Here is a 27,526-nt window from a genome sequence, read left to right as displayed (position 1 = left end):
GGGAACGCGTTGAGGCCCCATGACGCCCAGCCAAGAGTGCTTTGCCATGTCTTCAGTCGGTGTGACGGTCGTGCCGTGAAAGCTCGGATGTTCTCTATGAGTCCGGTCTTCTTTTCTGGCGAGAGTGTGAACGATAATTGGTCCGCGTCGACGTAGTGGCCGATAATCTCCAATTGCTTCCCATGCAACTGTTTCTTCCAGTCCCAAGGAAGGTTGATCGTGTCAAAGAGAAGGAGTAGCAGTGCCTGGTTGAGTGGCATTTTGACTGCTTTGAAGGTTGTCATAGAGTTTACGTGGGAAACCCCCCATGTATCGTCCATCAGGTTATTGATGCGATTGATTTTCAGGCGATGCTTTGCGATCCATAGTACTAGCGAAAAAAAAGAACACCACAGTTTAGGCGAGGCAGCTGAACCGAAGTTCGCGCACCTATCGGCGTAATAAAACTCGCCAATCTTCACGATTTGTCTTAGTTGCCATTGGGGGTGCATTCCCAGGTTTCTGTATGCTCTTGCTACGTCGCTCTTCCATAGTATGAGCTTCAATACTGCGTCGTGGATTTGCCTCATGTATGGCCCGAAAGACGAAAGTGAGTCGTACTGAACTCTTGCTTTTTCCTTGTCTACTAAGTCGTTCAGGGAGGGCTGACCGTAACTCATGTCGGTACACAGTCGTAATTTCGATGATCCCGCTTTTGCGGCTAGAAGCAGCGGCGATACTTTCATTCCTGGCAGTAGCGTGTAAATTCTTGGCGAGTACCTGCCTGCTGCCGTTTCTTCGGCTAGTGCTGCTTCTAGTACTTCCGGGTGATCGTCGCATACTGAGTGGTTGGGATGGTCGACGATGTCGTTGTTTGGGAGTTCCGCTAATGGCCAAAATCCGTGTGCCAGCCCACGAACCACCGAATTGACGAATGGACGGTTCGGATGGTCTTTGAGTAGGTGGCAGAACATTCGGACGTCGACTGGGCATACTACTTTGAAGATGTCTGGGTACTGTTTGATGGCGTATGCGGCGCATGGGTCGTTTGACAGCGGTGGTGGATCTGGTAGCGGTTTGGCTGTCAGGCTATCGTTGATGGCGGCTGAGTATCCTCGTGGGTGAGTCCAGTCCCATTCCAGACCTCTACGAAACTTCCTCTGTGCTGTGTTTGCTGCTAGAGAGCTGATGGTGTGCACAGAGCCCGTGCAAGATGCGGTAAGGGAACGTCAGCTTTCTAGTTGGTCTGTGTGGAAACATGGATCATATTTTGAGCGCTAGCTGTCGCAGGCTTCCTCTGCTCTTGTTGAGCGTGCGTGCGTGGGATGTAAGGAGAAACTTATGTGGAAAAAGCGTCTTACTCAGTGAGGTCGGAGTTGAGCTTGTCAAAGACCGATGTTGATATTGGTTGGAGCCAATCATCGGGTCTGGCCGTAGTGTTGCTTACGCGTGTGCGACTGTTTGCAGTCGGCGACGTCGCAAAGGTTGTGGATCCTTCCGTTTTTGCAGGGGTCGGGACAAAACCCATTGTTCCAGCTACCGCAAATCTGCTGATTTGTCGGAGTGCCTTTAGCAACTGTGCAGGAGCGGTCAAATTTTTGTTTTTTGTTGTCAGCTTGGTGCTGTTTGTCTGTTGAAGCGTTGTAGCTTGGATTGCAGATAGATGGGGAAGTGGTTTGTCTCACTCTGCTTGATGCAGCCCGACCAGATGGCCTTTGGCGCCGACGACTGATTGGGTCGTCGCCGGCTCCTGTTTGAGAACGCCTTGTTGGCTGATGCGTTTGGTGCGCTAGGATATGATGCTCGCTGAAACACCTGGGACCCTGAGGATGCCATATACGAAGAGGTTTGTTGGTGGGTAGGATCTGAGGTCGAGCTAGCTGGTAGATTCGGTTGATGGCTGAACTGCTGCGTTTGTGGTTGAAACCCTGCTGTTGTCGCCATTGACCTGATGTGTGCGAGTTCGTAGCCGTTGAAGTCGCCGAATGTGAGTGCTGGTCTGGTGGCGATCGTAATCCTAAGTCTGGCGTCATAGTCAACGACATGTGACCAGTCGCCTTGGCTTGCAAAGAGGTTCGCCATTTCGAAGACGTGGGTGAAGTACGCTTGGATTTCTGACTTTCCTTTTGGGAAAGCAAAGATGAGGCCGTTGCTGATGATTCCGATAACCCTTCGCCATTCCCTTTTGAGGGGGAAACGATGTCTGACAGAGACGAAATTGTCTGTTGGTCTGGGCAGTTTCTTGGCGTCGTATTCGTCGGGTCGGAGGATTTTTGCTGGGCATAAGTAGTACCCGCGCAGGAGCACTTGCACCATCGCATATGGGAAACCGATAGGCCGGCGTATGTTGGCATTGAACATCTCAGCCGAGACGGTGAAACCCACCTTTTTGTATGTGCCGATGGCGTCGAGGTACTCTTGGGCTTTTGGTGGAATAGTGGGGCCCGAACCGTTGTGGTGATCTATTTATGATATTAAGCAAAAAAATTAATCATCTTTACTTTACCAGTTTATTAGCAAACTTCAATATAGCAGAGAATTCGAAATGATCAATTGAAGCTCTTAGAGGCTTATGTATACTTATTAGCTCATTATTATGTCATCTTATTTCAAAATTATTATTAAGATCAACATAGTTTACTTACAAAGTTATTACAAAAAGACAGAAAAAGAAAAGATAAGAAAAATTCGAAAATATAGGTGTAAAAGTTGGAAAATGGTTTTTAGCTTATTTATAATTAAGTTATGGGTTTTATAAGGTTAGAATATGAAAGAACAACAGTTTATTATACAGGAACAATTTTAATATTCAAGGTTGATAAGGGGAAACAGAGGTTATTAGCAGAAAGGTACTTTTTCGAAGTTGGTAAACAAGGGTTAGGCGTGTAGTTTACATATGTAATGGTGGTAGTGATGGAATTTAAGGTTGCCAAGAGGATTTTCCGGGATTTTTAAGGTTATAGAAGATGATTTCATATTACATGAGCAAGGAAAAGGGAGTAGCAGCTGTGAAAAGTGAAGAAAATAGGTGAAAATCGTCGAAAATGGAGGTTTTCAGCTAATTACATATGTCAAATGACGTCAGAATAAGTTGGTAGATGACTCATTCAACGCAGGAGAGTGGATTACATAATGTACAACCTTTGAATCATTAGTAACGGAGGTGTATGTAAAAAGTTATAAGGGAAATAAGAAATTGGTGTGAATCTCGAATTTACAGTCACAAGACACATGTAACACCAAAAACCTTAACTTCACAACTCAATATCTTACTCATCACTCATCAGAAGTAGGTCTTATAGGTGTCAGAAATGATCAGTAACACGTGGGCTACAAGATGCACTTTAGTAATCAAAAATTGGAGCACATCTGAAAAAATTCGTAATCTCAAAAATTGGGTTTCAGCTAGTTTACAAGGAAAAAATCACCTGTATTCATCTTAAGAAGTGCTGTACATTACATCATTGCGTCATTGATCACTTTTGGCTGTGAAAATTACATCATACATTAGTAACAAGATCATTACATTGCGTCATTACATGGTTTTTAGGGTTATTTAGGCGGATTTGATTGGTTTTTGAGGCTGTTGACTGTTGTAAAGATTGTTACATGTGGATATAAGTACTCCTTGATGATTTTGGGATTGTAGCGCCCTTTTCTGCATCTTATACCTTTGTTGTAGTGTTATAAATCATCATTTATTTACTATATTTGTACTAAGATCACTTAAATCCGCCCCTTCAAAAGCAAGGAGAAATTTATTTACGTGTGTTAAAGACTACAAGTCTAATTGGGAATAATACTTACAACAGTATTGCTAGTAATAAACATAGTGTGTGACTTTTTTGCGCTTAAAATCTGGGAATAATACTTAACAACAGTATTGCTTTATTTCTCTGGTGCCTTTTATCCTTTTCTCTGTTATCACAAAGTGGTCAGCAAGTGCCCTTGTGCTGGTTTCTTTGAAGAAGGCAGTCTTTAGGCAACTTCTACTATATTACACGTAGTAGATTATCCCTTCTTAGGTGTTGTAAAGCTCTTGTTGAGCTTTAAATACTACACCGTCTTCGTCTGTTGCGAAAGGTAGGGATTTTGCCAACTCTGCCGTCGAGCTGCTGATTGAGACGGATGAGGCAATCGAGTCGTCTGATACATACCCGTCGTCTCGTCGGCGTCGTTTGCTAGAGGAGGACTCCTTTCTCTTGCTTTTTCGTTGTTTTGAGCTTGCTGCTGCGGGGTCTGTTCCTTCCGCGAGGTCCTCTTCTTGTAGTCCCAGCGGGTTGTTCTCCTTGCGAAGAGCGTGTACGGCGTTGATGGCCGTGTTCTGACCGGGCGGACGTTGGGCGGGCTGTTGCTGTTGTTGCAATTGTCCGTCGTTTTGCTGTGGCTCGTTTTGCTGTTGCTGGTTTTCGAAAAGTTGGCGTGTTTGATGCACGTAGCCCTGGAGCAGGCCTGGTGGTAGGATGTAAGCGGGGGTGTACTGCAAAGGAAAGTGCGGTGGTGGTAGGACTCCTCCCACTTGGTAAGGCTGCCTTCCTTGCTCGAGGTCAATTTTGCAGGCTGAGAGCCCGAAATCTGAGAACTTATGCAGGAAGTAAGGGTCGTCGTATGGCACGATCGCTGCGAACCTGTCCCGTAGCGTGAGTATGTCGCACGTAGAACTGCCGCCTGTTTGGCTGAACTCCTGCAGAAGCTGAGCCAGGCGTTGTTGAGTTGTATTGGCATCTTGGTTGAATGTGTTGATATTCGCCATTCACTTTTGTAGAGGTGCGTGGAATGCCGGTGAATCTGGTATAGAGAGATGTTGGATAAACAAAGTTTCAGAGAGGTGTATCAAAATAAGGTTTTAGATCGGAGCTAAAAAAACAAGGGAATTTTTTTCTGGTTGTGGGGTAACTTGATCTGGACAATCGTGAAACCTGTCGATCTGTTGCTGATAAGTTTCTACAATTCTTAGGAGGAGGGAGAGAAACTGTTTTGTGATAAGACTTTCTTGGATCTTGATGTCTCAGATTGTCGACTCCTAAGATTTTGTTCGTAGGCTGTTGTTCTGGAGGGAAGAATCAGGCCTACTGTGCTGAGCGGTTAGTTTGGATACTCGCGGCTCCTTGGCCATGAGATGTCACGTATGTGGTTGGCTGCGAGTGAGAAACAACCATGCGTCAGCTGCGGAGTCTTACTACAATCTTGTGACATCAGGCTCCTGTCTGGAAGAATCCAATCACCATATCCCACTCGTTTAATCGGGACATCAAACCCGATTAAACCTTGACAGAGTTTCTGTGTCAGTTTGCGCTGAGTTTATCCGGGATTTCTATCTGATTATGTATCTCCAAGAATCTATCACAGCATTTCATCTTTCTTTATCCTTCTTTATTTCTCACTTTTTAACCCAGCTTTTTCAAACTTATTGCAATGATTATAGGAGCATATATAAATTTGAGAACAGGATGGATAACAAACAATGAAGGATTTGTACAACAAACTTTGGAACTTGTGTCATCTTTAGTGCCTATACTACAATATCAAGCTCAAGAATCCCCATTACGAGGTGGATCAAAAGCAGTCAGAGCACCAAATCTAAACAGCAAAGCAATATAAGGACACAAAAAATTATACAACAATTCTTTTTCAGATTCTTCTATATTTGAATCTATTACATTTTGTGAAAAGTTCAGGATGAATGAAAAATTGTTTTCAAGCTTAGTCAATCAAATTGAGGATCATGGTGTTTATTTTAAGCAAAAGAAAGTTGTGGCGGGTAAATTAAGTTTATCTGCTTTACAAAGTGACTGTCGCTATTACTCAATTAGCTTTTAGTACTATCAAACATGATATGGACAATTGTTTATGTATGGGAGAGTCAACGGCGGTCAAATTTCCAAGAGATTTTTGTGCGGCTGTGATTGAAATCTTCTTGTCTAAATATTTACGCTATCCAAATGGAGATGATATCAATTGAATGTTAGAAATGAGTAAATCTGATGGAGGGCCTGGAATATTAGGATCTTTAGATTATATGCAGTGGAAATGGTAAGGTTTTCCAAATGTGTGAATTTATAGCTTCTGTGAAAAAGGCATGGTGAGTGAACAAGTCAAGATTTGTCTGTTTATAAGAATTTTGAATCAAAGCTTATACTGGTTTTTGTTTGATCTCCTTTTATGGCTCTGGAAGTCATTGAATCACAGATCAATGGATTTGGCATGCAAACTTTGCTATGCCAGGTAGATATCCAAACATCAAGGCTTTTGAAAATAGTCAACTTCTTCAAAATTTACAAAAAGGATGTTCACCCACCTGTGATTATCAAATTGAGGGGTTTTGCTGTCAAAATAATAATCATATAGCCAATAAGATGTATCCTTTTCTACCAGCACTTGTCAAGATGGATTGGGGATTTGCATGCTCATGATTGCAATTTGGACATTTATGCTTAGTAGTTTGCTGATGCACACAAAAAATCAAGAAAAGAGTCAGAGGAAGCAATTAAATCACTACATGATCAATTTGTGATAACTGCGGGATCTTATCAAACATGGACACCAGATGATTCCAGCTGGCTACTTTCTATATGCATCATTTTACATCACTTGATTGTTGAAAATGATCAATCTAAAGGAATAAGTGATGGAGTGAAATATGAGCCTGCTGATAATCTTGTGAAACTGATTCATGGTCAAAACAATTTCTTTAAACACTCATTCAAAGGTGTTGTAACAAAAGAACATACTGATCTTCATTTACATTTGAGGGATAATCTTATCAATCATGATTGGGATAACAAGAAGCTTGAGTAGGCTTTTTTGTGCATTTGGAGAACTATGCTTTTTGAACACCTTATCTCTTCAGTACTCTAATCGTGTTGTGGACCTGTATATTCCCTAAGCCACATGTAGTTTCATTTTCCTTTCTCTCGTATTGGTCAATGTGTCATTTTGTTGATGCATTGCTTAAAGTGTTACCATACTCCTAGAGCTATCAGACATCCTAACTCTAGGATCCGCATTTCTTCAAAAACATGTCCTGGCTCTTGAGGAAGATCCAATGTACAGTGCTCTACCATTGGATGTTAACTTAAGGTGACGATAGAGACCCCTTTACAGGAGCATCACAACTTTATCCAATTCCCTCCTCTTCTCCTCACAACAGCACAAATAGATTGTGCTTGTACAACTGTGATATATGATCACAGTCAAGCACAAGCCTTCAAATTTAGACAAGTATTGCAAAAAAGTATCACAAATATGACATATTTTACTTTTTGCAAAATGATGTTATGAAATCAGAATAGTCCACAAGGTGAGTGGGCAATAATCATGAGTGCGCATATCCTCATTTTGGCATCTCAATGGTGTGTATTTCTCAGCCCATTCTCTCACCACACATATCTCACAAATACAATAAGAAATACATAGATTCTAAAGCTTTCCTAAAGGCTTAAAGTGTACCAAATTATTTTTCGAGAGCCTCGCTTGGATAGAGTCCTTAACATCTTGGGCTTGCAGAGTGCTTGCACTCCATAAAGCAGTGTAATCAAGTCCATCTCGTGTACTGTGATCACGAGAATAGTTCAGTAGATGTTTGGTACCTAAGGTGGCTACAGGAGATTTAGCTGCATATGACAAGGTGCCAGATATCAGCCAGACTTGATCTTACAAAGGGCATCTCTCATGTAGCTAGAAGGGGAGGTTCATTAATATATGAAATTGATTCATACCTGCAATCATGCGACCAAGCTCCTCGGCTTTGAGCCACACTTCCTCCTTACCACCTTCAACGACTTGACTCTTGGATACGATTCCAAGCTCAATCGCTTCCGGCGCCCCAAACTCGCGTGCTGTCAGTGCCAGTTCACGTAGCAGCGAATCTTTGCCTGTCGACTTGGGGAGCCGTTGTAGTGTACCAATGTCTGCTGCAATGCTTGCATCTACCTCCTTGATACTGAATCTGGTTGACTTGGAGCATATCCGAATATCACAAGCTGACACGATGTCGATTCCAAGCCCGTAGCAAACCCCGTGAATCGCAGCAATCACAGGTCTTTCACACTCCTGGATGCGAGGAAAAGATAATCCAAGTCCTCAATATCATTCCCTAAAGCCCATGTTGACTACGTGTAAACTTCGAAGCTCACCTCGATGGTCGAGATGGCGGCCTGGAACTCGAGAACATGATCACGTAACATAAGCGCTGACCGAGCAGGATCACTGCCCTACCAAAGTCCCACATTCGCGTGCGTGCAAAGAAATGGTTCACGTCAAGCTGCGTATTAATGCAAGTCCGATCCGCTACATGTTATGGTAGAACGTTGCTAACCACTATGGAAAGTCCGTCCTGTTTCAAATCTAGACCAGCGGTGAAGGCCCGAGTGTTAGAACATAAGATAACAGCCCTCACGTTGGGGTCATGCCGAACGGCTCGAAACTGGGAGCCCATCGATTTCCATAACGTAGATGAAAAACTGGTGTCCGTATCATAGTAGTTGTGCGACACGGTAATGATACAGGAAAAGAAGCAGTGGCTCAGAATTGAGCTCCAGCAGCGGGCCTGTGGATTTCGATTTGCCACATCCTCGACTTACGCACTTCAGTCATCAAATCGAAGTCCAGTGAATATGATTAAACAGTATTAGTGCGATGAATCATACATCTAGAACAGTCGGTGGTCATGGACTTGCTTGAGGGGAGGTCTATCGATTGCAAGACGCAAGAGATGAGGGGATGGCCAATCTGCTTTGATCCCATCGCCTCCATATGATACGCTCGTCATTTCGAATGAATGGATTGGTAAAGAGCAAGTTGATCGATTGATAGATTAGTGGTAACCTGGAGAGTGAACTTGATGGATGTAGTCTCTTGCAGAAAGGACGAAATTTTGCCAAAGTGAATTTGGCGTGCGCGAGGCGTGCCACCGCGCATCTGACTGTGACATACCGCCTACTTGGGACTTTTCATCCAGTCCTTCACAACAAATCTCTGCTCAGCCTCCTCCAAACAATTGGAGTCTCAACCTGTGCTTGAAGATTGACTCTTTCCCAAACTCACTTCAGAAGTGCAACGATCTTGAAGCGCCTTGAATAAGGAGGTCTAGACTTAAGCTCAACTATTCAGTATCCTCGAGTCTTTGAGATACAGATTACCACTCTTTGAATTAGTCATACCAAGAACCATTGGCATTTTTCATGTCAATGGGGGTTCAGGGACCTTTGCTTACTTGGTGGACAACTCTCTGCGTGATTTGTTACTCAAGTCCCGTCTCAGTTTTTTTGTTTGCAACAGCACAGACAGACCGCCGATGCCCGCTCTAATTTGCTCTGATTCTTGTTCACGCAGCTGATTTCTTAACTGTACATGGTGCAGACAAAAGTCATAAGTTAGCTTCATATTGGGGGTTCACAGATTCCTACCTACACGGAAGCGGGCTAATTGTATGCAAGTCGTGGAAGACGACATCACGCTTGACCTCAATAGCTCAAAATTTGTAAAGTTCAATAGGAGGACTCCAGGTGAAATCTCCGAGTAGGAATTTTAAGCACCCTCAGAATTGTGGAAACAAGTCCTAAAACATGGCCAAAGTTTGAAAAGGTTCAAAATCAAGGTAGAACACCAGCGTCGTCAATAAAGTTTTAGCAAAATAACAAATAGCATTGCGGCCAAAAAGAGTGACAAAGACTTGGCGGCTATTGTCGCGAAAAAAATGTTGTACTAATAAGGACTATTGTCTTACGACCGCTAGCCACCTCTGGAGGTCGTCTGGAGGTGGCTCGCAGTCTTATAATCATCCCAAGTTAAGACTTGCAAGCCATCCTTCAAATCAATTCTAGGTACAAAAAAACAACTTGAACCACCCTACTGCTAGAAGGTCTTGTAATACCCAACAAGGATTCCACAGCAAATTCGATTCCGGCTATCCTTCTCCCATCCATCTCTATCCTGGTTTCGAACTCTTCGGCGCAACTTCTTTAAAATATGCTTCTCCATCACTCTCCAATTCCGCTGGTCTTCATAGCTCTCATACAACACCACAATTCTTCTCTGGCACAAGGCAGCACACAGCCAAAATTGGTTGAACAACCTAGAGGCTCGAGCTTTGAGCTGACATGCATCTCTGAAAGAAGTTTGACGAATGTGATGAGAGACACAAACAGGTCATGTCCAATCAATGATGAATTCCAGAGCTTTTCAGGTCAAGGTCCTCAATTTCGATCCGACGGACTGGTCTATAAGTTCGATGCAGTAACCGTCAAGCCAATCCGAAAATCGCCAGACGATGAGAAATCAGATGATTTACATGGATTTGTTCAACAAAGATGTTATCGTGACGAAATCGAAACCACCAATGAGCCTGTTTGTGTCTATCTCAACTCAGGGTTCAACCACGGCCGAGGTATGGTCATCGTCTCGCGCCGATCGGTCCTTGAAGGTATTGTTGAGCGAATTTTCAAGCCCGAAAGCATGCTCGCGAAGGACTTCAATCGGAATCCAGGAAGCTTCAACGTGATAGATATGCCAGAGAAGGGTGGAAAAGGAATCATCGCTTCACAGAAATCTCATGTTGGCGACTTGGTTCTCACTACATATCCGGTTCTCATCATCACGTTCGAAGCAGGATTGTGGAATCACCCACAGGCTTTCGATTTAGAGAAGACGATGGTAGACTATTTACCACTAGAAACTAGAGCGGAAATCGCTACCTTGCATGGTGAAGGTGACACTGAAGCATCTTGGATGGTGTCGGCTATCCAGCGAAACAGCTTTCAGCTAATGTTAGAAGGTGAGCCCTACGTGGCTCTCTTCTTGGATGCCTCGTAAGTCATGACTTTCTAGTTTTGAGTATGAAAGCGCTTACTGATGAGAACGAATCTTGCAAGGCGGGCGAATCATGACTGTCGCCCTAATGTGGTCTATCACACAGACGGAGCCACCTTGAAGTTAAATATGTATGCGGTTCGCGAGATAGAGGTAGGCGAGGAGCTCGTTGCAGCGTGTGAGTGCCAATGCTCACGAGATCTATCATCAAAGACCACTCTCTTGACAGAAACTTCTTTCCACCGTATAGATCTGAACATACAACAGCCAACAGAAACTCGACGCGCCTACCTTCGTCAACATTATGGCTTCGAGTGCCAATGTTCAGTGTGCTCTTTGCCTGAGCATTTGATTGAATTGTCAGACTCTCGATTGAAACAAATTGGGGAACTTTCTGAAGCATTGAGTGACTGGACATCAACATCTATAGCTGATACAAGCATGGCGGAAAATTTACTGGAGCTCTATAAGCTGGTTCGCACTTCATCATCCATCTCTTGATCAACGGCCAACTGACTTAACACCTTTTACTGGTTCTATTTTGTCTTTTTATCTCATAGGAGCGATTGGAGATTTACATGGCCGACGCTTATGCAACTGCAGCTGCACGCTACAATTCTATCAAAGACTGTGACAAAGCAAGGATATATGCTTCCTTAGCTAGTTCCCGCGACATTCGGTTACGCGGTGCGGGCTCTGAGTATTTGGAAGATATGATTAGTTTGAGAGATTCGCCCGAAGCACATTGGACTTATGATCATCGCAATAAGCAAGATATGCATTAGAAATTTTGTCAGTGCGGAGTAGATGGTCGGTCAATTACTTAATACCAACTGGAGACCTTGCACCTCCCACAAAGCTTTGACTAGAGCTTAAAATACCATCATCGTAAATTGTATGTACTGCATCTGAAGGGGATCTGACCTGAGGCGGGTCTATGATAAACTTAGCAAAGTTGAGGTCTATGAATCTTCCCGCTCTGATTTTTCTGAGCCCAATTCTGACACAACTCATAGACTTGTGCGTTGAGCATTCACGTTTAAAATGAGGAGACCACTATGCCTTAGAAGGACGACCAATTCCTTACAAGGCATAGCGGTATCCTCATTTTACATTTTTGTTAGTGTTGAACTTGTATGCCAATATGCTTAAATGCACCTTTAAAAAAAATAAGTTGACACGGACGCGCTAGAAGCTGAATGTGTCCAAGGCGTGGGAGAAGATTATATGAGCTTGAAATCACTCTCAAATGTCAAATTTCTAACAACCCAAGGCTACTCAAGGTATTGGGTAAAATCGGTGTACTTGTTGAATACGAAAGCTTTTGTAAATACCACCCCGACAAGGATATCTTATCCCTGCTCAAATTCTCAAGTCGACATCTAGTCTGGTTTTTATTTCTTCACCGGTCATTAAGATGCTTCTCCAACACTCTTCAATCCCACTGGTCCTTATAGCTCTCGTAAACCGCTACCATGCTGCTGTTGCACAAGAAAGCACGCTCTCGGATCTGGTCGAACAGCCCCTAGGCTCCATATATCAGGCCGCGACATGCATGTCACAACGAAGCTCGAACAGGTCATGTCCGATACACAATGAATTCCAAAACTCTTCAAGCCAAAGCCCTTCATTTAGATCCGATGGATTGGTCTATAAGTTTGATGAGGTCACCGTTAAGCCAATCCTACAATCAACTGATGAATCAAAAGAATTATATGGATTTGTCCAACAAAGATGTTATGATCACCAAACCGAACCAACCGAAGATCCCTTCTGTATCTACCTCAACTATGGGTTCAATCAAGGCCGAGGTATGGTCATTCTCTGCCGTCGATCGGCCCTTCAAGGTATCATTGAACAAACTTTCAAGCCCGAAAGCAGTCTTCTGAAAGAGATGAATCGCAGCTCAGGAAAGTTCAATGTGGTAGATATGCCAGAGAAGGGTGGAAAAGGAATGATTGCTTCACAGAAATATCTTATTGGAGACTTGATTCTCACTTCATACCCTGTTCTCATCTTGACTTTGGAAGACGAATTGTGGGAAGTCTCAGAGAGTTTTGATTTGGAGAAGACATTGGTAGATTATTTACCACTAGAAACTAGAGCTGAAATTGCTACCTTACATGGTGAAGGTGAAACTGAAGTATCTTGGATGATGTCGGTGATTTGGCGAAATAGCTTTGCGCTCACGTTAGAAGATGAGCCCTACATGGCTCTCTTCTTGGACCCCTCGTAAGTCATGACTTTCTAGTTTTGAGTATGAAAGCGCTCAGCGGCTCACTGATGAGAGCGAATTTTGCAAGACGGGCGAATCATGACTGTCGCCCCAATACGATCTATCACACCGATCAAACCACTTTGAAGTTGAATATGTATGCTGCTCGCGAGATAGAGGTAGGCCAGGAGCTCGTCACAACCTGTAAGTTCAGATGCTCGCGGAATGGACCATTTGCTAAACGTCGCACTTGATTGAAATGAATAGATCTGAACATACGACAGCCAACAGAAACTCGACGCGCTCACCTTCGTGAACATTATGGCTTTGAATGTCAATGCTCAGTTTGCTCTTTACCTGAACATTTGATCAAATTCTCTGACTCTCGATTAAATCAAATTAAGAAACTTCTTGATGAATTGATTGACTGGTCATCAACATCTAATGCTAACACTTACACAAGTAGGGCTGAAGATTTACTGGAGCTCTATAAGCTGGTTTGTACTTGATCATCTATCTCTTGACCAACGTTAAACCGAATGGAGGCTCACTTTTTACTGGTTTTGATTTGGTTCTGTATCATAGGAAGGATTGGAGATTGACATGGCCGACCCTTATTTAGCTGCAGCTATGCGCTACAATGCTATCAAAAACTTGGATAAAACAAAGCTATATGCTTCCTTAGCTGTTCTTCATGAAATTCGAATAAGTGGCGTAGCTTCTCAGAATTTAGCCAATATGATCAGTTTGAGAGATTTTCCTGAAGCTCATTGGAGCTATGATTATCGCTATGGGGAATCAATGTATTACAACTTTTGTCAATGTGGGCTCGATGGTAGTTCACTGCTTACTAAGTCGACGTTGTGCATACATCAGGTAACTTGATGCCTAAACGCTATACTGGTTGTAAAAAAGTTGCCCAAAAAGGAACGCATCGTGGCCGCATATGATGAAAAAGATGCCCCAATACACTCTGACAAATAAATCTATTACCCTTGCAATGTTTTTAGCACAATTTATGCAGATACCAAAACAAAACCAAACAAAGAAACCAACCATCGCCTTTGTACATGAAGTGTGATTGACATCCACAGAGTAAACTTTACCCTTCCTCAATTTCTTCACCATCCTGGTAATGAATATCTTCATCATCTGACATTACCTTTTCAGCATGATCTTGAGCTGTAATTGTGCATATTATAAAGAAATAGGAGCAGTGATCAGTAACGCTTTATAAACTCTGGTAAATGGTGATCATACTTACGTTTTTCTAATCTCATAGAGAGTGCGCCTTTTTTGTTTTCAGCCAGTGTGGGTGGTAAGACTCCTTTCGGATTAAGAAAACTAATCACCCCAATCAAACGTCAATCCATGCATCAGTTATAAGATAGAAATCTATTAAGCAGAGCCATAAAGCAAATCGAATCTCAACTCTAAATCCCCAACATTACAAACATCAACATAATTGATCCAAACCCCAAAGCCATCTTCTTTTTGTTCTTCTTCCCACATCTTTTTATACAACATCTCTTTTTTAAACTTTTCAATCACGTCTATCCATTTTTGAGGATCTATAGTTTCTCTAATTAAGTCATGATCTTCATTAGTTTCTATTCCTGATTTATTAGGATTCGATTTTTGTTTTTGTGTTGAAATATTCCGATTAGCTTCTAAAACTCGTTTGTTGTATCCGTCGAAATGTGGATGGTGTAGGATTAAACCAAGGCCAGGTGCTTTGGGTATTCTCACTCTCACTGGTCCATATAATTCAGGAATGAGCGTACACGGTGTACGAGTTCGACAGAGTAGAATGATAAGCCCAATCATTTTCCGCTGTAATGAAGAATGACATCAGTACGAGCATAGATGGTCCGACAAAAACGCAAAGAAAGATCTTGGTGATCCCATCATTGAAGTCTTAACTTACGATCTGATGTAGCATGAAACTTTGACCATAGAATTTGACCGAGATCCATTCAGTAGCCGGATCACCTTCCGATTCACCACCCACCACAAAGGGATCCGAAACTGTCATCTCACGTATAATTCGAATCGCACTACGATCCTTAAACTCTTTCCCAACCGTAAAATTATGAAAATTATGAGTGCCTTTGAACTTTTGAACGCTTTGTTTTAATCTTTGTAACATTGGTAATGAAATTCTATAAGACGATTTTTTGTGTATCACACTCGATTTGAAATTTGATAAAGTGCCTGATGGATTGGTGGTAGATGCGATTTCAAGTTCTGGTTCGTAATCTTTCCACCATAATGCTTCTAATTCTTCTGGATCATAATCTTCTGACCATTTTTTTCCTGAGGGTCCTGTTTCAATTGAATCTAACCTTTTGTATAATGCCGTACCTGGTTTAGGTGGTAAAAATAAATAGGTGGGTAATGAATATTCATATGTTCTTGAATCACATAATGTTCGAGCATGAAATGAATTTTGAACTCGTTCTAAACCCCAGAGTCTAATCTCTTCAGGCAAAAATGAATTGATGTGCTTCATCAGAGGAAGTGAGTGGTGCTCGGGATCCCCACACGTCTTGGTTTCAGATGATTCCGCAGTGATATCCGAACTTTCTTTCAGGCTGGGCGGATCTAGGATCAATTTTAAACAGATCAAATTACATCCAGCGTGAACATTTGCATCGGTTCTTGCAGCCCTTTGGAGTCCGACCTTTATCGTACATTCAAAAATCAAAGTCAGAACTTGGGATGATGGTCAAGTTTTACAATCCATATAAAAAAATGATTCTCACTTTGTTGGGATGAGCCGAGTTATCTTCACTGACACATCCTGCCTTTACAAACGCTTTGAAGACTTCACCTTCAATAGTCTTCATTCCAGGATTAACTTGAGATCCTTGATAACCTTTACCATAATAACCTAACAAAACTGCCACTTTACGTTTAGGTAGTCTTTTCTCTTTAGAGCCAGATGGATGACCAGTTTCATGAGTTTTATTGGATTTGGTCTGATGTCGATCATCTTCTTGCCAATCGCTCTTTCGTTTATGATCGGCACGTTGACGTGAATGTTTATGTGAAGAACCTTTTTGGTTGTTAGATTTATTAGATGGCTCTCCTTTGCTTGGACCTGCTTTAGTCTTTTGAGGTTCGCTGGATGCTGAAGTATTGGGGGGTAAAGATTCGCTTCCTGGCTGCGTGCTTCGAGCTAGAATGATATCAATATCTGATTTGAATCGCACTGGGGCAGATGGGGTGATAGCTACTGGTGGGGCTGAATTGCCTGCCAGTTGATTTGGCTCGGTTGGTGGTACTTCTGACATGGTATATGGTCGCTTTAAAAATTAAATATTCAGCTTGAACATCAAAGTGGGGATCACCTCGACCAACTCAACGCGCCAGATCAGGTTTTGTACCAAAAATCATCACCCGATCAGCCGAGCTCACTCCGGGCACGGACATCAGTACCCGTGAAACACCGCCACGGAAGGCACTCAGCCCAAGTCTCCGCAGGCAGCCCGCAGGCCGGGCCGGGCCCGAGTTGCTTCAAAAAGGGGTGCGGGATGAACAAACAAAACAAATTACGGGGCCAACTAGATGGCTGCCTTGTCTAGGTATACTAGTCCCTCTCTTTGACTTGTTTAGATAGTGTAAACTGCAATGAAGCAATTAAGCACTTGGAAAAAAAAGTGTTTGGAAGGCGCAGGTCATTTCTTTTGTCAGATTGAGATACAAAATAATAAAGGGTTTTGAACAGTTCTGATTGTTCAAAGTAAGGACAGCTTGTCCCAGCTTTTGAGGAAAATTGGTGTCTCAAAATTGAATGGATCCAAAGTACTGAAGCTTTGTAGCTGATATAAAGAAACACATGGTAGAATAAACACTCAGAAAACAGGGAGTGACAACAGGCAAAGTGTTGTTGGTCAGACTTAGGGTAGGCTGAAGAGGGCTGTGAGGGCAAGTTTCAGGTTGATTTTTTGCACTTTGGGGTTTTGACTCATCATGATCTAGCACTCCATTTACACAGCACTTGCAAAACAGTTTTTTTTCAAGTGCATTGGGCTTAATTGCATGAAACACTAACTGAACAAGTTGAGAAAAAGGAACTGGTTTACCTTGGAGAAATTGGCCATCTAGTTGGAGCAAAAGGTGTTGTTGTCACTGGATGTTAAGATAATATCATCTTTCACCCTTTATTTTGAAAAAACAACTATTTAGATGTAATTATGTCCATTTGCATGAATATTTTTTTTTGGTTTCACACCTATGTGCAAGCACATCCTTTTTGGGGAATTGGTGGATTGATTTTGAATAACAGAACTTTTGTTGAGTTTTCATTCAACTGCTTCAATGTTAGTATCCACCAAATTCTGTAACAAGATTTTACAGTACACTGTATCTGATATTTATCAATCTATCCCAGTCAGATCATCAGCCCTGGCCTTGTAAAAACCAAAATACAGTTTGATTTCCAATTCTGTGGAAAAAAAACTAGGGCTGTGACCCGGCCCCGGCCCCGGCCGGCCGAGTCTGCCCAACGTCTTTCCAGAGGCACACGGTACGTGCCCTGACACACGTGATTGAGGTGACAAAAGCCCTGCGGGCGCCTCGGGCGGGGCCGGGCCGCTCAAGGCCTGCTGTACTTTTGCTGTGTTGACAAAATCTGTCTTTCTAAAATTCCTCCTGCAGCTCTTTTTGATTTTGATGTGGGCTCATATAGCTTCTACAAACCATCACAGACACATCAACTTGCAATAAAGAACAAAATAATCACTGTATTGGCTGGTTTTAGCACCTATAATAAGGTCAGGGCGTGCCCTGGTTGGCCCTGAGCACTTTCAGGAGGCCTTCGGGTCTACTCAGGGTCGGGCGAAGCCCCGGGGCCGGCCCTGAAACTTCAGGGCCGGGTCACAGCCCTAAAAAAAACCAAGCCACTGGGCCTTGTATATAAATGCCCTGTATGGTTTCCACATTGTGTAAATTTTGACCCTGACCCTCCAGATATAGACTAAGACAATCACATATGCCGTCTAAATCCACCCAAAAGGGAAGGTGTCAGAACCTTTCCACATTAGGTTTTGCAAATCAGACCATTTGAACCTTTGTGTCACTCAAGGTACCCTCAAATCAATTCTCAATTGCCTCAACATCTTCATCTTCATGCATATGCAAGCCCTCAAGTTTACCAATTTTTACAAGCTTCCAGGAAAGTAGGCATACACCTGCTTTCCTGTCATTTGGTGTCTGTACAGCAACACATTTTGGTCTTAGTTCACAAGGCCCAGTGCTGATGCTCTTACATGAGAATTTATCAGCGGTTTAAGTGGTTGGTTTGTATATAAGAGCCCTCTCAATGGTAGTATCTGCCAAACTCTGTAACAAGATGTGACAGTACACTGTTCCTGTTGTCAATTATCAGTGATTTTTGGGGGGGTTGATTCATTCTTTTTCATCTTTTGATGGCTTGTCTTTTGCTTTGTGGCTGATCTCCTTGGTCCCTGTCTTGTAAATAGGAACAGAAATACAAATCATTTAGTCTATAAAATGGAATCTGCTAGGCATGTGAAAACTTTTGGTAAGTCAAGGAGTTTGTTGACATTGTTCCAGTTCACTTTTTTTCTTGTTGAGCTTCTTTCTGAATAGTTTTCTTGCTCTTGAAAATAATTTGCAATAAAGAAGATAATAGTGGCTCTCAAACTAGACCTGGTTTCAAAAAACCCAGTTGACCCAATTGACTTTTTGGCTGTGAGATGTCAACAAATTTCAAGTGGATACACAAAGCTACCACCAAAAAGCAACTGGGTCAACTGAGTTTTCTTCAGACCAGGTCAACTTTGAGAGCCACCAATGGTGAGTATTTTCCCTGATCTTACAAACTTCACATAGCCAAAAAATTCTAGGCAGCCCAAGGCCCGCCAGCTCTTCCTGCTGGCCAGGCCGGGCCTTGACAAAGCCATACGCTATGACATGTCTTCCATTAATCTTTCTTGTCTTGACTCTTGAATTTTGACACATGAGCTCAGAACAGATCCACTGTGTCCTTGTGGCAGTCTCTCAACAATGAGCACACACAGACTGCCTTTGAGGCACAAAGGCAACTTGTATGCGCTTGTCAACAGGCAAACACCACACAGACATGGTGATCAGAAGCTATGGCAGTCTTGATAATAAATGTTGCCTGTTCTTTTTAAGCTTGAACTAAAAATGATTGACCTAGATTATCCCCTCTCAAACCTGACCCAATTTTGAGAAAACCCAGTGGACCCACTTACTCTTTGGCAGTAACTTTGTGTATCAAGTTGACATTTGTTGACAGCTCCCAGCCAAAAAGTCAACTGGGTCAACTGGGTCTTTTGAAACCAGGTCAGGTTTGATGACCTTATGGTATTCTGAAGCTCTGAATAACCAACACTGTGTTTTCCAGAACCCCAAAAGGCTTTTAGTGTTCTAGAAAAACTTATCCGGAAATGTGCAAAACATTATTTGTATACCCTAAAATTAATGTGCTAACTTTCAAGCCTCCTCCCACCTTTCTACTGGTTGCAACCATACCAAAGATTGTGCATTTCCCCAATGATTGTGATCTTTCACAATCCTTGCACCCTTGAAGTCAACTACAGATCTCATGTAAAATCTAGGTGAATAAGTTTTAGTGTAATTTTAAAAAAATAAAAACAAGCAGGCAACATTTATTCTCAAAACTGCTGTATCAATGTGAGACTACAGACCCAAAAAAAATTTGGAGACAAAACCTTCAACAATATAAATCAAAAGAATCCAAATCCTGAATGACCTTAACTTAAAAATCCATTCCCAAAGAAAAAAATAAAAATCAATTTCTCAAAATCCAAACAACCTAAACAAAAACCAAAAAAAAAATCAAAAAAGAAGTAAATTACGTATGATTTCAATATGCAACAAACTGCAAAACCTATGTTTTTTAAAAACCAAAAAAAAAATCTATTTCTACTATTTCTATCTATACTTCTTAGAGAAAAAGAAACCTTTTTATAAAATTGTTCATATAAAATCTTATTTATGTCACCCAAGAACCCCCCACCGCGTAACTTCATCAAACTGAACCTTGATTCATTCATTCAATTTCACCCTTTTCCCGTCTATACAATTCAATGAACTTTCATTTCATTGTATTTTAAAAAAAGGAAACCAAACCAAACCAAACCCATTTGGTTTATTCTTCATCAATTTCTTCGTCTCCAATCTTCCCCAACATCCTAGCCCATTCTAACCCCCCCAAAAGAAGGCTGATCAGTATCTCCATCCAAAAAAAGATCTACAGTGAGAAAAGTATGAATAACAAACCTAAAGCAAGTCTCAAAACATAAGCCTCAATATCCGGTTTATTTCCAATAGTCTCAGACCACCTAAGTCCATCCTGTGCAACTTTCTTCAACTCATCAGGTCCATCTCCCATTCTTCTTTTAGATTTAAACCATTTGATAGGAACCCAATCTCCTATCAATCTTGTTAATCGGTTTTCATGTTTTTTCATTTCTTCTGTTTCTTCTTTCGATAAACTTGGTTCAGGTAAATGTAAGAAATATCCTAATAAATTATACATCTCTTCATACCCTACACTTAATGGAATATAACTACAAAAACCAAACCAATCCAATCAATTTATCTACAAACACCCAATGCTTTTTCAAAAAAATCGAGACTTAACTGTACCCAAGGTTCGATCCAATCAGTTAATGCATCTTTAAAAATCGTCGATTTAATCACTCCAGATCCCATAGACATCAAAGCCACAAACCGTCCAGAAAAAGCCATTCCATCTAAATCTAAAATCGCTTTATACCTTGCCATTTCACTTAATGGAACTGGAGCTTTTAAAGGATACAAAGCTGCTGTTAAATCACATATATCTGGATCTAAATTCCAAAAAATCCAAAAATCTCATTAGGTTTTTCTCCTTTTTTCCTTTTTGAAGTGCTCAAATCGGGTTTTTTTGAGATTTCAATCTTACCTCCACATCCTGTATAACCTGTGAATCCTACATCTAACCATGCTTGATTTAAATCCGAAATAGTTCTTTTCATATGATAAAGTAATCCGTTCGGTTGATCTTGAATCAACAAAGACTTTAATGATCTTGACATACTTTGAGCTAATCTAACAAATCGATGTCTTTGATATTGTAATTGATGTCGACTATTGAACCAAAAAGCAAGCAAAAAATCAGTCAACAATCAGAGTTGAGTGTTCTGAGAGCTTTGATGTTCAGTTCTCACTTACGGAGGTGAATTTCCTCCTCCGGTCTGTAAAAATATTCGAGAATTCACACATCATACAGTTTTGAATCGAAAAAAAAGAAAATCTGATCAAGTTCTAGAAACACTGTGATATCCATTTGATAGATGATCATCAAGAACCCAAAAAGATGAAGAGTCTTACAGTTTTACCTCTCCAAAACAATTTATCATGTTTCTGATCCCATGAAATGGTCTCATTGGCTTCAAATGAATATCTTGCATCATCACCATAATAGAAATTGGATGGAACTATTGAAAAAAAAGGTGAATATCGTAGTTGTTTTTAGATTCAGATGAAATAGATTACTTACTCAGGATGTCTGTATAGGTAACATTTGAGATAGACACTGATAAGCTATTAAGCGGGTATGAGAGTAGTGAAAAAGATTGAACTAACCTGAGAAACCATCGATTTTAGAAGGACTAAAGACCGGATAAAGAGCCTGTAAACCTCTCCAATCCTATATGAAAACCCCAAAAAGAGACACATGATCAATTACCATTTTTTTTCAATGAAAAGCATTCCAAACAACTTACACTAAAGAATGCACCTTGAATTTGATGTAATTCAGAATTCGAACAAAGATCAGAATGCATTAAACCTTTATAACCAATCTCAACAAATTCAAATTGTTTAGATTCGTTAAGTAATTGTTGAGCACTTGTGAAAGTTTGACCAGAAGAAACTGTAGGGATAGATTGGATTGGATCGTCTTCTTCTTGATGATGATGATTGTTATCGTGTTGGTTTAAATCTAGATCTTCATGAGCATTAAAATCTAGTTCAGATTGACTTGATCTTCTTTTGTTTTGTCCGGTTTTAAGATGTCCATTAAACCCAATCGAAAGAGTTTCCAATTCACTCAGATTATAAACTTGATTCATTAAAGCTTTCTTTTTATCTTTCAAGGTCGATTCACCTTTTAAACTTGATAGTTTCTTTCGGGCTGATGATTCAGGTGGACATGATTTTGCATACAGTTCCCATGATGATCCTGATCCAATGAAATTAGGTGTAGGTAATAGATTCGTTAAGTTTGGTTTCGGGATTCGATGATGGTATGGGATTTCGAGGGATTCACTTGATAATGATAAATCAAATTCTCTTAATGTGTTCGGATGATCTTGCCATGGGACTATCACTCTTGGTTCGGCTAATTCTGAAACTGCAAAGATGGTACCGTCTGGAACGACTGTGTGATGAAAGTCAAAGATTTGTTGAGGTCATTAAAGATCACTTGAGAAAAGATTAGGTTGGGTTTAAGGAAACCGAATAAATGACGTACGACTGATATGACGTTGTAACATGGATGCTAAACCTTCTACTCTTTCTATACCTGGACCATAATGATCACGACTATAATGTTTGCCATCACCTCTGTAATTTTGACCCTGAAACTCGGCATGATGAGCTGTGATCTGAACAAGAAAAAAAGCATAAAGCACTGATCAGCTTTGAAAGGTTTATGATGATCAAAACGAAGTAGAAAGTCAAAGTTTTTACATTCAAAAGTGAAAACGTTGGCATCTTTGAAATCTCAATCGTTCTTCTGATCAATTCATCTGAATCCATCGTTCTAAAAGGTTTCAAACTGTTCATCAACTCATCAAATTCATCTACCAAAAGCACTCCATCATTCGTGACAATCTTAAACCATTCTTTCATTCCTTTAGGTGGTTCTAAATTATAACGAGATTTATAATTAGATTTAAATGATTTGTAATCTGTAGATTGAGCTTCTAATCTTTTTTTCCATCTTGATCTTGCTAATTTTAGTTTGGTTTGAATGGGATGTGGTGGTAAGAGATGATCAGATGGAGAAGTTTCGTAGGAAGTCATGGTGGTCTTTAGCATCGAAGGATGATGGTTTGATAGTAAAGTAAAGAGTTGATGAAATAAAAAGATCCAGGTTGAGATGATTAAGAATCGTTTGATGGATCTTCTTGACTTGAGTTTACCTGGTAATGTTTTGGTTAAAGTTAATAATCTAGCCATCCTTGCTTTCTTTCTTTCCTTTCTTTCCTTTCTTCTCTTGTTCTTTGGTGATGGTGAAGGTGAAGGTGAAGGTGATGGTGGTAGTCCTTGAGAATGAAATCAGAAAAAAAGATTGAATCTGAACCACAGATCCAAATCTACATTACACTGTATTACGCTGTACAAACAACAGTTTCACCACTCACCACTCACTCACTCACTCTCACTACACTCCAAATCACAAAATCATCTTTGGACTTTGTGTCAACAAATTCTTATCAACTTGCAAAACAAACACAAAAAAATCTCAAAAACCACCAAGAATCTAATCAATATTTATGTACAATCTTTAATTCTAAACATACATAGATCTCATATAATCATCATTTATTCCAACACTAGCTTTCAAATGATTCAACAAATTCCAATTAAATCCATCATCATCATTCAACTTATCTTCCTTTGAACTTTTACATTGAATATTCATTGTTTTTGAAACGTATTCTACAACGGCTTGGGTTCCTTGGATGGGTGGGTGGGTTGGATTGCTTCTTGAATGGCTTTCGTATAACTCTGTTTCTGTCTCTGATTGGTTTGGTAAAAGAAATAGAATTGGTTTGGTTTGGATTATTTCGGCCTATTTTTGAATTTAAATCATTTTTTTTTGGAAAATTAGAAAATTTATTATCAAACAAGGGGTTTCGAAAAAAAAAACAGGATTTTTTCGAGATTTTGCTCAACTTACTTGTAGGAAAATTGCTGCATCTATTCCTTGAATTAAATTCGGGATTGAAAAGTTTTGAAGTCTTGTATCCTTTTCAAGTTTTTCTTCTTCTTCTTGATCATCATTATTATAAGAACACAAATATTTAACACTTGAGATCTCTTGATGAATCGAACTGATATAATTAGATATTTCATAACTCGAAACAATAATAATCTTGCCTGTTGGGTTTAGTTTTTTGAAAATCTCTTGGCAGAGTTTGGTTTGTAAGTTTAATGAAATCAATGTACGATTTGGGAAATAAACAATCCGATTTTTTATATCTAAATAAACATAAGGTGTTTGTTTATAATTTAGTGTGATTAGTAAAGGGGGTTCTAGTTTAAGAGATTGACTGATCGGTTTAGTGATGGAACCTATTAAGATTAACAATGGTTTTCCAAATTCGATCGGTTCAGGTAACCCAGTTTTCCATTCAAATTTAACTTCTTTTTCTTCATGACGCTTTTCTTTAGGTTTGTTTAGTTTTTCAGTTGGGTGGTTTAAGTTTAAGTTTTCTGTGTTCTTGATCGTATCTGTCCATTCGTCATCTGATGAATCGGATTCATATGCATATGATGGTGCTCTTGAATTCCATTCTGATTCTTGATTGTATAACTGATGGTCAAGAGTGAGATGGTCAGTGTTTGTTTCTTGAATTGGTTTGTGTTTGATTTGAGAAATAGTGATGACTTACCATCTTTCCAATCTCTGTTGCAATACTCCTTCTGGTTCTGGTTCTCTTTCGATCATTCTCACTTCACTACATACACTCTCAACACATGTAATCAGTATGTGTAAATAAGATATGTAAACATTTCAACCTGTAAACTCGTTACTCAACATCGGTGGACTCAATCAAATCTTGAATGAGCTCACCAAGGCCACAGTGATAAGTTCAAAGAAGACAGTTGTAAAGGATCTTTGAGACATATACTGAGATGCTGAAGTCAACATCAAGAGTTTATGAAGATTTCTGTTTCGTGAAATTAAGGTTTCGATCCTTGTGAATATGATCAATGAAACAAGTGTTGTGTCTTTATTCTTGACTAATTTGATGAAGTTCTGTTTCAAGATTGGAAGGCCTTGAATTTGATGATCTTGAATTGATGGGATCAAAATTCAGAATGATCTTTCATCTTCATTCAATATATCACTTTCATCAAGATACATATAGACTTGAGAATTTTTTGATTTCTTTCCATGTCTTTCCCTTTGCAGAAAGAGTTTGTGTATTGACTTGATTCAGCTTTTTAATATTTCTCATACCTTGGTCCACGTTTGACACAAGAAATGTTAATTGAGATCTCATGAATGTATGTATCAAACAAAGAAAGTGCAAGAGGTTCTGGTGGAAGATAGATGTGAAAGAGAGAGGCTCAAGGTATTTATTACTAGATGATCTAACAATTGCAATTTTTTAATTTTGCAATAGCCACTCACAATTGATTGCATCCACCCTCATGTTTTTAGATAAGAGACCAACAGGATGAAAAGGAAAAGGTCATGAAACAAGATCATTTTCTTTTGATAATTTTGGATATTGAAAAGCTTAAGCACTCCTCTAGTCTATCTTCCTGTTTTCTAGCTTGTCATGCCTAGTTTGAATTGAAGCTAAGCTTTGAAATTCAGACCTCTAGAGATGATACCAACAGAGGCTTTGTAGGTATTGCAATAGTTCAAATTGGATTTAATTTTTTTTATTAATTCTTGTTCTGGACTTCACCAAAGTCAGTACAAGTCAATTAGATCATACAACAAACAAGAAAAGTTCTCATCCAGATTAGATTCAAGAAGTAGGTTTCGGAAGTCGTGATTTGTAAGACCAATGCTCCTCAGGATTTTGTTCTAACTTCAAGACAGTAGGCCAATCAGACCATCTAGGTCCAGCAGCAATCAATCCATGAGTCAAAGCCAATGCTGCGTAAATCTTTGCTTGATCTGTGTCTCCTACAGCATTATAAGCTACTGATGCTCTAGTATAAGCCTTATAAATCGTGATATCTAGTCTTTCCTAAAATCAAAACCTATTGTTAATGAAATGAAAGTATAAATAAACTAGAATGAAGACGAACCAGCTTGTAAAGATTGATGAGTTGTTCAGCCATACCAGGTGTAGCAATAGAAGTAGGAGTGTAATTGTCTAAAGCTGCGTTTAGTTTTTGGATCTTTTCGATATGATAATCAGAAAGTTTAATCATATGTGATGGTAATGAGCAAATCGAACAAGTACAATCGAATCCATAATTCTTTTGTAAGTTTTGCTTTCGTTCATCTCTATATGTACTAGTATCAATATCTTCAAAAGAAAACAAGTGTACCCAAACCATGTTGATTTTGTTCATGAGTTCCTCAAGGATACTTTTTTCTTTGAAAGATTGTTTAGGGACTTACAACTATCGGTGAGTTCTTCACCAGGTGCAATATCCCGTAATGCGTGCATGTGTAGTGTTAAAGTGACACCATCAACGTAGTAGGCGGTGTTGGGTCGACAATCATGATTCAGGCGACTGTGAAGGTACAGATCTGGTTATTCATCTCGAACCAAGCCCCAAAGAGTTTTCGTGAAATCATCACGTACGTAGGCTGAAAAACAATGGCTCCGAAGCGATATTCACGATCATTGGCCTTGAGAGGGATATAGAAATTGTTACGCTTAAAGGTAGATCTGATCCAGTCTTCTTGAGTATCTCCTTCACCGTGTAGAGTAGCAAAAGTAGCACGAGTCTCGAATGGAAGATAGTCCACTGCTCTCTTCATGATCTTATTGATATCTTTTCGAGCAAAGACCTCTGGCTCGCTCAACATGATGAACACAAGGTGTTCGCTCACCACTGGGTCGCCTGGATAAAACCTTCGTGAAGCGACTGAACCCTTTCCACCCTTTTGAGGCATGTCCACCACCTCAAACTTCTGCTCGCTAGTCTTCTCCTGGCCCGTATGAGCTTTATCGGTCTTGAAGATCGTAAAGGTTGTCAATATCTCTTTGAATATAGAGGGGTAAGACAGAAATACCATGCCCCTTCCATGATCAAATTTATAGTTGAGATAGATACATATTGGCTCCTGAGCATCGTCATCTTCATGAGAGTAACACTGCTGTTTGACAAATCCATCAAGGTCATTCAATTCCGATGATTCGAGGATTGGTTCAACATCAACCTGGTCAAATTTGTAAACCAGTCCGACTGATGATTTCAGGGCCCTTGAAGACCTGGCGTCTGATGAACCTAAGCGCGTAGCGTTGAGAGGAGTGTTATGTCGGCCCGCATCTGGCACTTTCTTGAGCAAGGTCTTTTCGGAGCTAGACGATATGCAGGCCTGCTGGGTGTATATCGAAGTTTCAGGCTTTATGAAGATAGATAGCGAGGTTGATTGAAGCTGATTGTTACAACGACAATGTTGAACGAACTCAAATACGAGGAAGTGTGTCAGGAAGAAAGCTCCAATTTGCATCTTCTGAGATCGCAATGATGTTGTAATGTGTGTTTCGACAAAAAAAGTTGACAATGAAGGCTAAAGCTACTTCCGAATTC

At 40.5% G+C, this 27,526-nt stretch overlaps 7 protein-coding genes across 7 annotated transcripts; 2 read left to right on the top strand and 5 right to left on the bottom strand.

Annotated features, from left to right (window-relative positions):
• Window positions 1-7,398: 7,398 nt before the first annotated feature.
• Window positions 7,399-8,473, bottom strand: MELLADRAFT_40335 (uncharacterized protein; the record flags this gene model as incomplete). Its single annotated transcript, XM_007417342.1, has 4 exons — window positions 7,399-7,592; window positions 7,698-8,031; window positions 8,115-8,192; window positions 8,288-8,473. Coding segments are annotated over 4 exons (792 nt in total), but the record flags the coding sequence as incomplete, so codon positions are not given.
• Window positions 8,474-9,948: 1,475 nt separating this feature from the next.
• On the top strand, window positions 9,949-11,573 carry MELLADRAFT_68704 (uncharacterized protein; the record flags this gene model as incomplete). The annotated part of the gene is made up of 4 exons (XM_007417353.1): window positions 9,949-10,787; window positions 10,851-10,966; window positions 11,039-11,262; window positions 11,349-11,573. 4 exons carry the CDS (start codon window positions 9,949-9,951, stop codon window positions 11,571-11,573), a joined length of 1,404 nt encoding a protein of 467 aa, XP_007417415.1.
• A 632-nt stretch (window positions 11,574-12,205) lies between these two features.
• MELLADRAFT_68703 (uncharacterized protein) lies at window positions 12,206-13,987 on the top strand (the record flags this gene model as incomplete). The annotated part of the gene is made up of 5 exons (XM_007417352.1): window positions 12,206-13,020; window positions 13,062-13,207; window positions 13,271-13,500; window positions 13,589-13,879; window positions 13,919-13,987. The coding sequence occupies 5 exons, from the start codon at window positions 12,206-12,208 to the stop codon at window positions 13,985-13,987; spliced, it is 1,551 nt and encodes a 516-aa protein (XP_007417414.1).
• Window positions 13,973-16,330, bottom strand: MELLADRAFT_45767 (uncharacterized protein; the record flags this gene model as incomplete). Its single annotated transcript, XM_007417344.1, has 5 exons — window positions 13,973-14,185; window positions 14,268-14,347; window positions 14,436-14,836; window positions 14,931-15,686; window positions 15,769-16,330. The coding sequence occupies 5 exons, from the start codon at window positions 16,297-16,299 to the stop codon at window positions 14,106-14,108; spliced, it is 1,848 nt and encodes a 615-aa protein (XP_007417406.1).
• Window positions 16,331-20,211: 3,881 nt separating this feature from the next.
• On the bottom strand, window positions 20,212-23,092 carry MELLADRAFT_79507 (family 90 glycosyltransferase; the record flags this gene model as incomplete). Its single annotated transcript, XM_007417358.1, has 11 exons — window positions 20,212-20,270; window positions 20,300-20,589; window positions 20,664-20,871; window positions 20,967-21,151; window positions 21,236-21,258; window positions 21,395-21,501; window positions 21,564-21,572; window positions 21,650-21,713; window positions 21,790-22,445; window positions 22,539-22,671; window positions 22,757-23,092. 11 exons carry the CDS (start codon window positions 23,090-23,092, stop codon window positions 20,212-20,214), a joined length of 2,070 nt encoding a protein of 689 aa, XP_007417420.1.
• Window positions 23,093-23,582: 490 nt separating this feature from the next.
• MELLADRAFT_68700 (uncharacterized protein) lies at window positions 23,583-24,690 on the bottom strand (the record flags this gene model as incomplete). Its single annotated transcript, XM_007417351.1, has 3 exons — window positions 23,583-23,864; window positions 23,973-24,608; window positions 24,688-24,690. The coding sequence occupies 3 exons, from the start codon at window positions 24,688-24,690 to the stop codon at window positions 23,583-23,585; spliced, it is 921 nt and encodes a 306-aa protein (XP_007417413.1).
• Window positions 24,691-25,779: 1,089 nt separating this feature from the next.
• Window positions 25,780-27,446, bottom strand: MELLADRAFT_68699 (uncharacterized protein; the record flags this gene model as incomplete). Its single annotated transcript, XM_007417350.1, has 4 exons — window positions 25,780-26,004; window positions 26,066-26,289; window positions 26,385-26,500; window positions 26,572-27,446. 4 exons carry the CDS (start codon window positions 27,444-27,446, stop codon window positions 25,780-25,782), a joined length of 1,440 nt encoding a protein of 479 aa, XP_007417412.1.
• Between the last annotated feature and the right edge of the window lie 80 nt (window positions 27,447-27,526).

Source organism: Melampsora larici-populina, assembly GCF_000204055.1.
Source record: "Melampsora larici-populina 98AG31 unplaced genomic scaffold MELLAscaffold_72, whole genome shotgun sequence".
NCBI classification, from domain to species: Eukaryota; Fungi; Basidiomycota; class Pucciniomycetes; order Pucciniales; family Melampsoraceae; genus Melampsora; species Melampsora laricis-populina.
This window is presented reverse-complemented; position numbering and strand designations above follow the sequence as displayed.